This window comes from Bos javanicus, chromosome 3 (genome assembly GCF_032452875.1).
Source record: "Bos javanicus breed banteng chromosome 3, ARS-OSU_banteng_1.0, whole genome shotgun sequence".
Taxonomy (NCBI): Eukaryota; Metazoa; Chordata; class Mammalia; order Artiodactyla; family Bovidae; genus Bos; species Bos javanicus.
The window spans coordinates 20,047,387-20,063,384 of NC_083870.1; the positions used below are offsets into that span (position 1 = coordinate 20,047,387).

General features: G+C 37.1%; 1 protein-coding gene across 5 annotated transcripts in view; it reads left to right on the plus strand.

Annotated features, from left to right (window-relative positions):
- The window catches only part of ARNT (aryl hydrocarbon receptor nuclear translocator), a 66,946-nt gene that overhangs the window by 48,517 nt on the left and 2,431 nt on the right, over window positions 1-15,998 (plus strand). For all 5 annotated transcript variants that reach the window (XM_061407677.1, XM_061407684.1, XM_061407659.1 and 2 more), the window contains 13 exons: window positions 1,888-1,953; window positions 2,367-2,452; window positions 3,787-3,863; window positions 4,561-4,695; window positions 7,298-7,372; window positions 9,814-9,965; window positions 12,530-12,640; window positions 12,801-12,873; window positions 13,026-13,149; window positions 13,341-13,443; window positions 13,826-13,973; window positions 14,885-15,047; window positions 15,471-15,637. In XM_061407677.1, the coding sequence (XP_061263661.1) occupies window positions 1,888-1,953; window positions 2,367-2,452; window positions 3,787-3,863; window positions 4,561-4,695; window positions 7,298-7,372; window positions 9,814-9,965; window positions 12,530-12,640; window positions 12,801-12,873; window positions 13,026-13,149; window positions 13,341-13,443; window positions 13,826-13,973; window positions 14,885-15,047; window positions 15,471-15,637 (1,480 nt within the window). The remainder of the gene's footprint in view (window positions 1-1,887; window positions 1,954-2,366; window positions 2,453-3,786; window positions 3,864-4,560; window positions 4,696-7,297; window positions 7,373-9,813; window positions 9,966-12,529; window positions 12,641-12,800; window positions 12,874-13,025; window positions 13,150-13,340; window positions 13,444-13,825; window positions 13,974-14,884; window positions 15,048-15,470; window positions 15,638-15,998) is intronic.

A 15,998-nucleotide genomic window follows, 5' to 3' on the forward strand; every position in this document is an offset into this window, starting at 1 on the left:
AAGCCTTCGTGCCACAACTACTGCCTAGAACCCATGCTCCTCAACAAGAGAAGCCGCTGTAATGAAAAGCCCACTTGCTGCAACTAGAGAAAAAGCCCACGTGTAGCAATGAAGACCCAGCACACCAAAATAAATAAATTTTTAAAAGATGCTTAGAATAGTGCATGACTCATAAAATTCTGTGTATGTTTTATTTATTATTAAAGAAAGTAGTGAGAATGGGAGAGAGTGTCCCAATGTGTGGACATGGCTATTGCAATGACATACGGAGGAGCAAGGTAAATAATAACGTGATTGTGTGCGTGCTAAGTCGCTTTAGTCGTGTCTAACTCTATGATCCTATGGACTGTAGCCCTCCAGGCGCCTCTCCTCCAGGGGTCTTCTGAACCCAGGGATCGGACCAGCATCTCTTTAAGTCTCCTGCATTGGTAGGCAGATTCTTTACCACTCCTGCCACCTGGGAAGTCCTAGATAATAACAAAATACAGCTAATAGATTTTGTTGCAGCATAGTGCCCGAGTCTACAAACCGCAACTCTCTTTGTAAATAAAGCTTTATTGGAACATAGCCATGCCCATTTATTGACATACTGTCTGGCTGCTTTCATACTCTTAATAGCAGAGTCGACGAGTTGTAACAAATTGTTTGGCCCACAGAGCTGAAAATATTTACTGTCTGGTTATTTACAGATAAAGTGTACTAACTCCTGATGTAGAGAATATCTCCATTTGTAGAGCATATAGAACATTTTGACTTAAAAACTCTGAGACAGTTAACAAGTTTTAGAAATACCAAACCTGACTTCTTTATCTTTCATTGTTAGGAGCATTGTTGCCAATTTTCTGTGTCAAGTTGTATCCAGAGCCTGTTATCTGGCTGTTAAATGATGAAAACTTCTTTGATAGTACAGCTTTTTTTCCTTAATTTATTTTTTTATTGAAACGTGGTTGAATTACAGTATTGTAGTAATTACTGCTGAACAGCAAAGGGACTCAGCTATATATATATTTATGTATACATTCTTTTTCATATTCTTTTCCACTATGGTTTATCACAGAATATTGAATATAGTTCCCTGTGTCATTCAGTAGGACCTTTTGTTTATCCATTCTATATATTCCAGTTTGCATCAGCTAATCTCAGACTCCCAATCCAAACCTCTCCCACCTTTGCCCCCCTTGCAGCCCCCTGTCTACTCTCTGTTTCCCTGATTCTGTTTCATAGATAGGTCACTTGTATCCTATTTTAGATTCCACATAGAAGTGATATCATATGTTGTTTGCCTTTCTTTTTCTTACTTCACTTGGTATGATAATATCTAGATTCATCCATGTTGCTGCAGATGGGATTCTTTTTTTTTTGGCTGAACAGTATTCCATTTTATATATGTACCACATCTTGTTTACCCACTCATGTGTAGATGGACATTTAGGTTGCTTCCATGTCTTGGCTATTGTGAGTAGTGCTGCTATGAACATAGGAATACATTTATCTTTTTTAATTACAATTTTGCTGAATCATATGGTAATTCTGTTTTTAGTATTCTGAGGAACCTCCATACTGTTTTCCACAGTGGCTACATCAACTTGAATTCCTCCCATCAGTGGAGGGGGGTTCCCCTTTCTCCACATCCTCTCCAGCATTTATTTGTAGACTTTTTAATTATGGCCATTCTGACCAGTTTGAGGTGGTACCTCATTATAGTTTTGATTTGCATTTCTCTATTAATGAGCCACTTTTCACATACCTGTTGGCCATCTGTATTTCTTCTTTGGAGAGATGTCTCTTTAGATCTGCCCATTTTTCGATTGGGGTTTTTTTTTTTTTCAAGTTGTGTGAATGATAGTGCATCTTAATTGCTTTTAATCTCTCTGTTCATTGAAACAGGTGTGGCAATAGCTCTGTGGATTCAGTCTCCATGAACAGGCTGAGCTTTGTGAGAAACAGATGCAGGTGAGATCTTAAGCAGTAAAAAAAAACAAACACAAAGGGATGGTCAAGTACCTGTAGAGATCATCACATTTTCAACTGTCTTACTATAGTACTTCCTTCAGCAGCCCTTACCCTCATCCCTTACTTCTCAGTTACATTTTTATTTTTCCTGAACTTCTAAAGCATCCTTTGCTCATCCTGTTTAAGAAAGTTACACTCCCACTTTACCTGCTTTCCTCCTGCTGCAGTACCTTTCAGTTGCTTTACTTTGGCAAAGGTAAACAATATGGTGGTCACTTTTGGGTGGGAAAGGTCCAAGTATATTCATCCTGTTATTTAAACACCCAATAGCCTAAAGTTAAAGGTACTAAGCCAGCATTGCTTTTTAAATGATACTGAGTAAAGTTTTTTCCTCACACCTCTAATTTTTCTAGGAATGGACTTGGCTCTGCGAAGGATGGGGAACCTCATTTCGTGGTGGTGCACTGCACAGGCTATATCAAGGCCTGGCCCCCAGCAGGTAGGAAAGCTGAACAGTGATTTCTTTCCGGGTGCAGCTAGTTCCTCAGAGTCCAAGAAAGTTAGCTAACGTTTATCATATACATTTATCATATACCCGTTGCATATGAAATGTGCTTTGGTATAAACTGTAAGAAGATAGGAGAGAAAAAGTAGACTCTCTTCCTTCCATTATGGATTTTCTATTCCAGTTAGGGAGATGGATTTCTCAGACTTGAAAATGACTCAGTATTGGCTGTGTCTTTTACTGGAACTAAAGGTCAAAAGGGAATGTGAGAAAAGTGGTTGGGGTACAAGGATCAGCCTTTTAACCTGGCTGGTCAGAATTTCCAACTCTTAGCAACTTTATTACCTCCCTGCTAGATAGGTATGACTGGGAATTGGGGGATTCTAGAGGGATAGCAGCTAAGAGAGCCAAGGTAGTGTATTTTGGTAAGAGGTTAAACTTTGAATTTGTAAAAACCTAGGTTTGTTTCTGACGTTATTTACTAGTGGTGTATTTTAGTAAGTTACTTGACTTAAAAAACCCTCAATTTCCTCATCTGTAATCTGGAGATAATATAACCCATAGAAAGTTATTATGAAGGTTAGGTTTAATGTAGGAAAAGAACTTAGCCTACTGTCTGGCATATGGTAGGCACCCCCAAAGTGGTAGTTAAATGTAATTAAGATAAATTAATTTTAAGTTGTAATGATTTTGAACTTTTTAGATTATATACTGTATAAACGATACATTTGCAATATATATGGTCTTTTATATGTCTATGTAGCTTTGAAAGAAATACTGTTTTTCTTGGTAAAAAAAAGATAAATATGCAAAGAGCAGCGGGAAAATGCAACCGTCTTCCCTTTCCACATAAAACATTAAAGAAATCCCAGGGCTTCTCTCTTTTCCAAAGAAGATAACTGTTGGTGTTTGGTTTAATTTCATTTTTGGTTGTTTGCTTAATTTGAAAGTCACAGGTTAGGCAAGACATCTATTCTCTTAACGATGATATGGTCACAGAGTGACCAAATACAATGTCTTCATATGTATTTGGTTTGGCCATCTTAATCTTTTGGAATATTTTGTGTAGGACCTGTGCTCTGTAATTTTTTATAGTTAATGTGAGTATAATACATGAATTAACATATATAAAAACACTTAAAACAGTACCTGATATATATGGTAAGTTCTTTTGGTTATTTACCTTTATTCTTATCTTTTAGCACTCTTTGTTGTTTTATACCTAGTCTCATCATATCTGTGTGTGTTTTAAATCTGTACACATCTAATTTTTGAAGGCAGTTGTGTTTGAGATACATGTTAAACCTTCTAACTTCAACTTCTTGAAGGTGTCTCACTTCCAGATGATGATCCAGAAGCTGGCCAGGGGAGCAAGTTTTGCCTAGTGGCCATTGGCAGACTGCAGGCAAGTATGAATTTTCTGCATCGGTTAATATATCACCCACTTTCAGTGGGAGAAAATCTTCAGGATGTGTTCATGTTATTTTTTTCTTTTACTCTCTGAATACAAATGAAGCATTCTGAAAATCTCCAAATATTTGGAGGAGTATGGCATTCACACTTAACATTGCTTCTGTTCGATTTAGCAGAAACTGAAGACAGTGAAAGATCTTTTGGAGAGAGAAGTCTTTTCCTCTTTCATACTTTTAGCTTTGCAGTGCTAAATTTTCTATTTCTATTTCCAACTAATTTCTTTTGCTCCTATACAATATAAGAGAGTTCTTCTCATTTTTCATTTCATGACTGACAGTAGGGAAGTGGAATTATTTTGATTCTCCTTACAAAAACAGATGTTTCTTGATTACTTGGGAGAATAATTTTCCAATATGAATAATGAATACAGCTTAGCTAAATGAAAGTAGGTGGGTTTGGGGTTGAATGAATTTTTATCTTTCTTCACAGTTAGTGAAGAGTACATGTGTGGGAATGGAGCTAGGCCTCATGCCCTATCTGATTATCGTTTTTTCCTTTCTGGATAAGTTGTGACAGTTCAGAATCCTAAAATTGGGAACCTGATGGGAAGTACATCTGTAAAGAATAGTGTCTCTCTTTATCTCATTTTTATCTCAATTTTTTTCTCATTTTTATCTCTTTACTTTCAGGTAACTAGTTCTCCCAATTGTACAGACATGAGTAATGTTTGTCAACCAACAGAGTTCATCTCTCGACACAATATTGAGGGAATCTTCACTTTTGTGGATCATCGCTGTGTGGCTACTGTTGGCTACCAGCCACAGGTGAGGAGCTGGAGTTGTTACACCACTGATATTTAGGCCTCTGTTTTCCCTTGGATGTGCTGAGATTATTCATTCATGTAATTCCAGAGATAGTCAAAACATAGCAGCCCCAGCTCAGAAAAAGAGATGACCCTATTCTATTGATAGCTAAGTATAATCTCAGCTTCCTACCAAGGTTAGCATCTGAGCTAGAAAAATACGACTTGTGAAATCAGGTGGGAGCAGCAGGTATGAACATGTATTTCTTTGTTATTAATGATATTAATACAGATAATGATGCACTTTAGCTATAATGATATGGCTACCTTTAGATAATTCATATAATCAATCTAGGTGCATAGTAACCCATTAAATATGTAACTTTCAGATCAGTCGCTCAGTCGTGTCTGACTCTTTGCGACCCCATGAATCGCAGCACGCCAGGCCTCCCTGTCCATCACCAACTCCCGGAGTTCACTCAGACTCACATCCATCGAGTCGGTGATGCCATCCAGCCATCTCATCCTCTGTTGTCCCCTTCTCCTCCTGCCCCCAATCCCTCCCAGCATCAGAGTCTTTTCCAATGAGTCAACTCTTCGCATGAGGTGGCCAAAGTATTGGAGTTTCAGCTTTAGCATCATTCCTTCCAAAGAAATCCCAGGGCTGATCTCCTTCAGAATGGATTCTCCTTCAGAATCCAACCAATGGACTGGTTGGATCTCCTGTAACTTTAGAACTAGTTATTATAATTTATTTAGATATCTCATTCTGCAGACCAGATATAACTATATCTGAATTGAGAAATAGGTCGTTATATAAACTTCAAAATTCTAGTCACCAGGAGGGACTTGTGGCTGTGGCGGTGTAAAGAAGCTGGTGAAAAAGAGATCTTGAAAAAGAAGAACAAAGTCATTTACACTTCCTAATGCAGCACCTGTTGTAAAACTGTTGTTACCAAGACAGTGTGGTGTTGGTGTAGGGATTAGATCAGTAGATCAGAATGGAGTCTATTCTCACATTTATGGTCAACTGATCAGCTAATTTTCAACAAAGATATCAAGATAATTCAAGGGGAAAAGAAGCTTTTCCAATAGATGGGGATGGGACAATTGGATATTCACGTGCAAAATAGAATAAAACAAAAAGAACTTAGACTGTTACCTCATAGCATACACAGAAGTCAACTCCAAGATGTAAAGGTGTAAGAACCAAAGTTATAAAACTTCTGGGAGAAAATAGGAGAAAATCTTTGTGATCTTAGGTTAGGCAAAGACTTTTTTGTTGTTGTTGCACTGTGCAGCCTGCTGGACCTTAGTGCTCCCCACCAGGAATTGAACCTGGGCCATGGCGGTGAAAACACCGAGTCCTCCCCAGCAGACTGCCAGGGAATTCCCTAGACAAAGATTTTTTTTTATGACACTAAAAACGTGGTTCACAAAATAAATTTGATAAGTTGGGTTTCATAAAAGTTAAAATTTGCCCTCCTAAAAGGATATCATTAAGAAAATGAAAAGACTAGCTACAAATTGGGAGAAAATATTTATAAATCATATATCTGAAAAAAGACTTGTATCCAAAATATATGAAGGACTCTTAAAGCTCATTAAGATAACCAGCCGGTGAAAAAAAGAGCACAAGATTTGAACAGATATTTCATCAAAGAAGAAATATGAATAGCACATAAAAAGTTGCTCGTCATTAGGAAGATACACATTAAAATCACAATGAGATACCATTGTATCCCATTAGAATGGGTATAATCAAAAAATATTGGCAAGACCATGGAGAAACAGAACCTTCATACATTGTTGGTAGGTAAGAAAATGGTAAACTACTTTAGAAAAACATTTTAGCAGTTTCTTAAAAAGTTAAACACACACTTACCCTACAAATTAGCAGGTCCACTCCTAAGTATTTACCCAAGAGAAAGAAAGCATATGTTCACAGAAAGTCTTATACACAGATGTTCATGACTGTTTTATTCATAATAGCCAAAATGTGAAAACAGCCTAAATGTCCTTTAACTAATGAATGGGTACACACTGTGATATATCCATGTGAGAATACTTATAAGCAATAAAAAGGATATACTATTGATATTTGGAACAACACAGATGAACTTCGTTAAAATATTAGGTTAAATGAAAGAAGCCAAACCCAAAAGACTGCCTGTTCTATGATTTCATTTGTGCAGAGAAGCTAAACTAAAGAAGCAGAAAGCAGATCAGTGGATGGCACAGGGATTGACCTCAGACTGGCAGAAAGGAAATTTTAGGGGCAGTGGACATGTTCTAAAACTAAATTGGGGATAAGAGTTATATAACTATATAAATTTATTATAGATCATTAAATTAAAATTATAAAATTCACTTGGAATGAGTGTAAATTATACCTCAAATCTGTAAAAAGTATAGTTAAAATAAATGTGCAATATCCTGAAAAAGAAAATTGCTCTAGAGGTCAGTTATTTAGCAGATTCCATTTTTTTGTGTGTTTTTTTCCCCTCTAATCTATAATCCTAGGATAAAAGCAAGAGAAATTAAATCCAGTTCCTCTCCTAATGGGCCAGGGGAAGTTAAGTGATCATAAAAGTGTTGATCTTACTTTTCTTTTCCTCTTTTAGGAACTCTTAGGAAAGAATATTGTAGAATTCTGTCATCCTGAAGACCAGCAGCTTCTAAGAGACAGCTTCCAACAGGTAGCTTTCTTTCCTGGTTTGAATTGGAATAATATTTTTGTCTAATATATATTATTACATTCATCCAACAAATATTTATTGAGTACTGATTAATCGAGCAGTATGGCAGGCCTTGCAGTTTTACACTATTACTTAACTTGTATTTTTAAGAAACAGAAAGGACCAGTACTTGGAAATTATGGATAATGTAATGTTCAAGGTACATTGGCTTTGGCTACTCAACATTAAAGTGGCCATCTTTAAAGTATTTAAAATATTCTGCACTTAATTGAACAGTGAGTAGTAGTTGAATAATTCATTTCACAGTTCTTCTATAGATAAGTAAGAGTTAACTCTTAATTGTAAGCTAACTCTTAATTGTACTTTTTAGGCCCTAGATTCTGAAAACATCTGGTAAATTCTAATTTCAGGACAGACTTGGCTTTAGATGTATTTTTTATTATTATTTATATTAGATGGATTAATTTCCCTCTTTAAGCCTCACTAGTGTTTTTACTGGGTTTCCCTGGTAGCTCAGCAGGTAAAGAATCCACCTGCAATGCAGGAGACCTCAGTTCGATTCCTGGGTCAGGAAGATCCCCTGGAGAAGGGATAAACTACTCACTCCAGTATTCTTGGGCTTCCTTTGTGGTTCAGTCATTAAAGAATCCACCTGCAATGCGGGAGACCTGGGTTTGACCCCTGGAAGAGGGCATGGCAACCCACTCTAGTATTCTTGCCTGGAGAATTCCCATAGACAGGTGCCTGGTGGGCTGTAGTCCGTGAGGTTGCAAAGAGTCGGATGCGACTAAGCCCAGCACAGCATAGTATTTTTACTGATACAGTAGGCAAATAAGATAAAGCATTTAAAACACATAGCCCAACTTCTAGAGGAAATCAGACAATGGCAGTAAAAAGTGTTTCCTGATTTTTCAGCATCACTTTTATCCATGCACTTTTTATCCATGCAGAAGGATCACATTGCCTTATATGTGCAGTCTTAGAAAAGCTATTCTGACTTCTGTTGAAACTGTTCAAAGCTAAGGACATGGACTTCTGGCAGTGTGAGAAGATATTGTACAGTATATTTTAAATCCATGAAATTCATAATTCTGACACATTTGGCCACAGAGTTCCTACCATTTTATCACTTGTAGAAAGTGTTTATTCCAAAGCAATGGGTGATTCAGACACACTGTGATCTCAAGGTTTTTATTCTGACATCAGTTGCTGCTGTGATACTAGAGTACTAAGCAAAGGTACTTTTTACTGTGCAGACTAGTTGGTGCTTAATAGTTGCTGATTTCTAGATTTTGATATTTCTTAAGTCTAGATGGATTTATATTTCTTTTTGCTTCTCAGTACATAAATTTAGTTACTATTTCTAATGAAACTTGTTTTCCTTGTTTTCATCCCATTTTGGTTCTTGCTGTACTTTGTTTCACATTTGATTTTTTAAAGTTTTATTTATATATTTAAAATGTACCATTTTATTATTGTTAAGTGAAATATATCCCATTTTCTGTTATAATTATTTCTTAAACTGTAATACCAGCAGTAACTGCCACTCTTCTGTCAACTTAAACACAAATGTTATCACTTAACTTTTGGTTAAAAAGCAATTTATAGTGTAGGTATTTTGAAGTACTGAACTTATAATCTGTTGGTGTAGATACGTACAGCCATAATCAGGTTTCAAATCCAGTACTTGGTTTGTATACAAATGTAATATTCATTGTGTATATATTATTCAGTGAGCACATGAAAGTGTTAAAGATTACTTAACAGTTGTTCATATCACATTTTTTTAGATGTTAAGTAAATTTGTTCTTAAAGAAAAAACACATAGCCTAGGGCTTGGCATATAGTAAAAACAAAACAAATATTAGCTTCTAATATTTTTATTATAAAGGAGGAGGATTCAAAAGATTATTTTCTATTCTGTGAGATCAGAAATGAAAATAATTAAAAAATTACTTTCTTTTAAAAAGCAAAATAAAACTAAAGCCATTTTGGTTTTATTTATAGAAACCTTCATGTGTGCTGTGAAAACAGAAATTCTCAGGCATAGTGGTAGAAACTGGGATTGAGGGGCAGCATGTAGGCTATGTTCATTGTCGTTAAACTTTTAAATTTTTAGTAAATTTGCTAGATCAGTGTATCTTTAAGGGACTTTCCAAAGGAAGTGGGGAAACATAGTCTTTTCTCTCCTGGAAATAATTGTTATTCTTGTTTGACATTGGTGAAAGTGGTCAGATAGCTTGGCACTCTAAAAAGAAACATGATAAATATACCTCCTTATTATTTAGTCGCTTAATAATGTTTCACTCCCCATGTTGTTTTGTTAGTAACATTGCAAAATATTGTTATTTCAAGGATAGTAACACAAGAATCCTAGGATTTTACATGTCTAAAGAAAATTTTTTTGCGAGTTTCAACTGATAGCATGAAAACTTTTTCAGGTCGTGAAGTTAAAAGGCCAGGTGCTGTCTGTCATGTTCCGGTTTCGGTCTAAGAACCGAGAATGGCTCTGGATGAGAACCAGCTCTTTTACTTTCCAGAACCCTTACTCAGATGAAATTGAGTATATCATCTGTACCAACACCAATGTGAAGTATGTACCTTAAAGAACTTTTCCAGTGTTGGAATTTCTCATGGGACAAGTCTGCTTGGCTACCTACCTCTTCCTTCTACTTTTGTAGTAGTAAATACCATTAGTTGCGCATCTGCCAACTGCTTAGAATTTGGGGTAGTTCATCCAGGTAGAATTAAAAAAATTTTAATTTTTTGTAGAAATATAGTTGATTTACACTAGTAGAATAAAATTTTAGCAAACAATAACTTAGAGAGTAGATTCTGACATGTGAAGAGTTTGGTCAGTTGACCTTTGAACATGAGTTTGAACTGCAATGGTCCACTTATACACAGAATTTTTTCAGTAGTAAATAATACAGTACTACATGAACCCCATATGGAGGGCTGACTATATAAGTTATACTCGGATTTTTGACTACTTGGAGAGTCAGTGCCCCTAACCCTGAATTGTTCAAAGGTCAACTGTATTTCAATTTTGTTTCCGTCTTGTCTAGAAATAATTTTGTTTTATACATTAGTTTATTGTTCTAGTCTGGCAGATTTTTTTTTTTTTCCTAGAACGGGTGTCTGCAAACTTTCCTAAGAGAACAGATAGTAAATATTTCAGCATTGTGGGACATACAGTCTCTATTGCAGCTTCTCAACTCTGCTCTTGTAGTACAAAAACAGTTCTAGACAAATGAAATGAATAAAGATGGCTGTTTTCCAGTAAACTTTTATTTACAGAAACGGGCAGTGAACTGGATTTGGCCTGTGGACCATAGTTTGCTTTAGAGCATAGCTATATTAACTATTAGTTTCTGTTTCTCTAGTCTTTCATTGTTTTCTGTTTGAACTTTTTCTCAGCTTTGTAAGAGTTTTTTTAAAATAGATTTCATATACCATACAGTGTACTCATTTAAAGGGTATAATTTTTTTAGTATGTTACAGGGCTGTGTGGGTATTAGCACACACAAAATAGCTATTACCCCCAAAGAAATCCTATACTAATTAACAGTATCTTCCTCAAGACCTGTGTAACTTAATCTCTTCTGCGTCTCTCTAAATTTGCCTGATCTAGACATTTCTTATAAATGGAAACACATTTTTGTTTATCCGTTCATTGGTTGGTGGATATTGAGTTGTTTACATTTTTTGGATACTAAGAATGCTGCTGTAAAAATCTGTGTACAACTTTTTGTGTGGATATGTTATTCTCTTGGGTATATACTGGCTCAGCTGGTAAAGAATCTGCCTACAATGCAGGAAACCCCGGTTTGATTCCTGGGTTGGGAAGATCCCCTGGAGAAGGAATATTCTACCCACTCCAGTATTCTTGGCCTTCCCTGGTGGTTCAGATGGTAAAGAATCCACCTGCAATGTGAGAGACTTGGGTTTGATCCCTGGGCTGGGAAGATCCCCTGGAGGAGGGCATGGCAACTCACTCCAGTATTCTTGCCTGGAGAATCCCCATGCACAAAGGAGCCTGGCGGATTATAATCCATGGGATCGCAAAGAGTTGAACATGACTGAGTGACTAAGCACAGCCCAGAATTGCTGGGTCACATGGTAACTCTATGCTTAATCTTTTGAGAAACTCCCAAATTGTTTTCCAAAGCTGCTGTACCAGTTTGCATTCTGAGCAGCAGTGCTGTACTTTTCTCATCAGCAGTGTGTGAGAGTTCAGCCTCTCCACATTCTTGCTGTCTTTTTTTATTGTACCTAGTGGGTGTCAGTTGTCAAGGTACTTCTTTTCCATTTAATCTTTCTGTGTAGAATTGGCCTTGAACCCACTTCTGAAGATCTGATTAGAAATAATTATTAAGTGTGAATAATACTTGGTGACAACATTGAGTCTCTGTGTCCTCTAATTCAATTTTTAGGGCTCATGAAGTTTAATTTTTTGTTAATTAATTTAGTATAACAGTGGATTCAGTTAGAAATTTTCATTAACTTAGGACTCAGGTCATTATAGTTGTTTTGTTTTTTTACATCTTTTATATTTCTGAACAACAGCTGTTTTGTGTTTCTCTTTTGCTTAAATTTTGAAATGTTTAAGTCTTTTTAAGAAGTTGTTTCTGGAAATAATGGCTTTTCCCATTTTTGCATACTACAGTTTTTCCTACTGTAGTTAGTTTTAATTAATTCTTAATATTTTATTTTGTAATTAATATTCTTTGTAGAAAATTTGGAAAGTATTGAAAATAGTAAAGAGAAGGAAAAAAATTCTCACCATCAAGAAATAGTCTTTGTTAATGTTTCAGTGTGTACTTTCATCAGTTTTTTACTTATGCTTTTTTAAACACAATCTATGGATATGCAACATATACATACACACATCCACAGCTACTAGGTATTGAGTACTGGAAGGAGTTAGAGCCCAAACAGGATGAGCTCTTGGCTGTAGGACATAGTTTCTATTTGTATCATGTTGTTTATAGTGCGAATTCTTTGCTGAATCTGAGGTTACAGGTATCATAGGGATTGGGCTTTAAAGGGGAATTTATCAGTGATTACCCCATGTATCAGTGAATCTGTAGTATCTTTTGTACAGAGTCAGATATTTTTTTTTTTCTTTGTTGTCTCTACTCTTCATTTTCCCAGGAACTCTAGCCAGGAACCACGACCTTCACTGTCGAACACAATCCAGAGGCCACAGCTAGGTCCCACAGCTAATTTATCCCTGGAGATGGGCTCAGGGCAGCTGGCACCCAGGTGAGAAATGGTGGAACAATTCTTTATTGATCAGTGACTAGCCTGGGGAGTGGCAGTCTACAGTCACACTTTTTTGTTTGTTTTAAGCCCTTTCCCCAGATCCTTTTTAAAATAACTTTTTTTCCCCCTATTTTTCTTTTTACTTGCCTTTAACATGTAGGCAGCAGCAGCAGCAAACAGAATTGGATGTGGTACCAGGAAGAGATGGACTAACCAGCTACAATCATTCCCAGGTTAGTATGTCGTCTTTAAAGGATGGTGAACATTTCTTTAAGAAGTGTCCCCTAGAGCCAGTTAAAGTGTATGTGTATCTTTATATGAATTTTCGAATTATTGAATTGTCATGTTAAACCTTGATGGTTATTTTTATCATTACATTCCACAGGTTTCTGTTCAGCCTGTGACAACCACAGGGCCAGAACACAGCAAGCCTCTTGAGAAGTCAGAGAGTCTGTTTGCCCAAGATAGAGATCCAAGATTTTCAGAAATCTACTCCAACATCAGTACGGGTATGTTTTTTCCTTATTCTCATTTTAAATTCTTATTTTGATCATTTATTGATGGGCCTGCAGCTGCCCAGTCAGTAGTCTCCCAGCGTATTTCCACTTAACCCTAATACCTCGTGAATAAATAGGAACTTGCTGAACTAATATACTACAGCCCCTTGACTGGCCCTCCCCCAACTCCTTTTGGTCCACAGATCAGAGTAAAGGCATCTCCTCCAGCACTGTCCCTGCCACCCAACAGCTATTCTCCCAGGGCAACACATTCCCTCCTACCCCCCGGCCGGCAGAGAATTTCAGGTGAGCCCCGTATGTGTGTGCTGCTTTACAGGGCAACTGAGGGATTCAGTTACTGAATCCAGGTTTTATTCTTGCCTGGCTTTCTCTGGTTATCTCAGACAAAGCAGTGGAACTTGTTGGCCTCAGATGAGACGAGCTTGCTTTTCTTCCTCCTTTTTCTTTGCACCTATCCTGCTGCCGTATTCCAGGTTCCATCTCTGTGTGTCCTGATCAGTGTGTGACTGTCAGTCTTCTTCGTCTTTTCCAGATTCTGTTATCAAGTTTTCCTTAACCCCCAGGGAGTCGAGGGAATCTAGAGATAGCACTAGATTGTCCTGTGATTCCTAGATTCTGTGATAAATGCACCTTTTTCATCCTTACCTCACTATTTGTTCACTCCTAGAAATAGTGGTCTGGCCCCTCCTGTAACCATTGTCCAGCCATCAACTTCCGCAGGGCAGATGTTGGCCCAGATTTCCCGCCACTCCAATCCTACCCAGGGAGCAGCCCCAGCTTGGACCCCTAGCACCCGCCCAGGCTTCTCTGCCCAGGTAAACCTTCTCATCTGTCTGTCCCTTGTATTTATTGTTTGTTTGGTTGGTTAGGCTTTTTCCATACGTAAAATTATTATTGTCTATCTTAAACGTCTTTTCTTGACTGCCCTGCCATCCTCTGTCTTCCAATTTTTATCTTATTGGGAGCAGGAATTGTGTTGAAAAATCCTCATAGAATATATATGTGTATATATATGTTAAGGCTAAAGCTAATATCCTCTTATATGTTGCTGTGTACTTATTTTGCATAAGTAATATTTTAAATAAAAAGCCAAAATCAGAAATAAACTCTAGAATTATTATACATGGTATAACCTCATTTTATAAAAAAATACATAAATGAAAACTGGAAGAAATTATCCAAAAATGTTAACCATGTGTCTTTGGTGGTAGGATTATGGATGATTATTTCCTTTTTATTTTCCTTCATTTTGAAGATATCCCATGGTGCGTATGCATTACTATTACAGTGAGGAAAATGTTTAGTTACCAAAAAAAAAAAAAAAAAGATATCATTAGGAACAAACAAATGTGGTACAGATTGAATAATAAAATGATACAAAGTGTGTTTTTATATAATGCTATACTATTATTAATGCCTCTAGTTTTTGTATAGATTTACAGTTTATAAAATGCTTTCATTTATGTCATTTTCATTTTAATTCTCCACTCTAAATGTGTATACTTTTACTAATCGCATAGTTCTTTGCTTTTTACACTTCATCACAAGTGCCTAAAAATAGTGTCAAAGGAAACTGGGAGTTAATTGGAAGAAATGTGCAATGGGAAATAAGTAATGAGGTTGGCTCCGAAGAATCCAATGATTGACAGAGGGTTAACTCTCATAGGAATGGTCTGTGCAATAATGTTAATGTTCTATTTACTCTCTACCCCTTTCTTTCTTTTAGCAAGTGGTTACCCAGGCTACAGCTAAGACTCGTTCTTCCCAGTTTGGTGTAGGCAGCTTTCAGACTCCATCTTCTTTCAGCCCCATGTCCCTTCCTGGTGCTTCCACTGCGTCACCTGGTGCAGCTGCCTATCCTAGTCTCACCAATCGTGGATCCAACTTTGGTGAGTTCACGCCAGAGTCAGGGGAACAGGAAAATCACATCACAAAGGAGAAAGGATTTAGTGGTTAAAATAGTTTGCTTTTGTCCTGGCTGTACTGACCTAATTATAGGGAAATGCATGGTGACAGTCCATTTGGAATTGAAAACCTACCCGCGCGAAAAGGACTTTATTAGCATGTGTAACAAAAAGCATGTAAAGTATTATAAATTTAATAATATGCACATTTAGTCTGAATGAGCAAAGGATCCTGTAGAAAAGACTCTACCTAGAGAAGAAAAATAAATTCGGGACTAGGGTTTGAAATAGAAAGGACAGAGGGTATCTAGGTAAAATTAATGATCTGCATGCGGTTATATGCTAGTTTCTCCTCTCTAGTGGAGTTAGCAGATTGAAGTTGTTTATTTTTCCTTGCTATATTTCTAGCTCCTGAGACTGGACAAACTGCAGGACAATTCCAGACACGGACAGCAGAGGGTGTGGGTGTCTGGCCACAGTGGCAGGGCCAGCAGTCGCATCATCGTTCAAGTTCTAATGAGCAACATGTTCAACAGCCATCAGCACAGCAACCTGGCCAGCCTGAGGTCTTCCAGGTGAGAGGGTCTAAAGACTTCAGAAGACCAGAAACTGGGAGAGAAAGAGTCAGGGAGGAGAGACAGAGAAGAAAGCATGCATGGATTGAGGTTAGTAAGCGGGAGAAGAGTCGGGACACGTGAAAACAGATGTCATTAATTGAAAAGATTGTGAACTTAATGTGCTGCACTAGACTGTCATTAGTGACGTGAAGCATCACGCGAAGACGTAAAAGAAAGTAATTTTGGTCCATTCATGGAGAACCATATGCCCATTTGATGATAGCAGTTTAGGTATAAAAATACTGAATACAGCTATAAGGGTCTGTTTACATAAATCCTGAGGGGACTGCAGTAGTTAGTAATCTCAGGTGGGATAAAG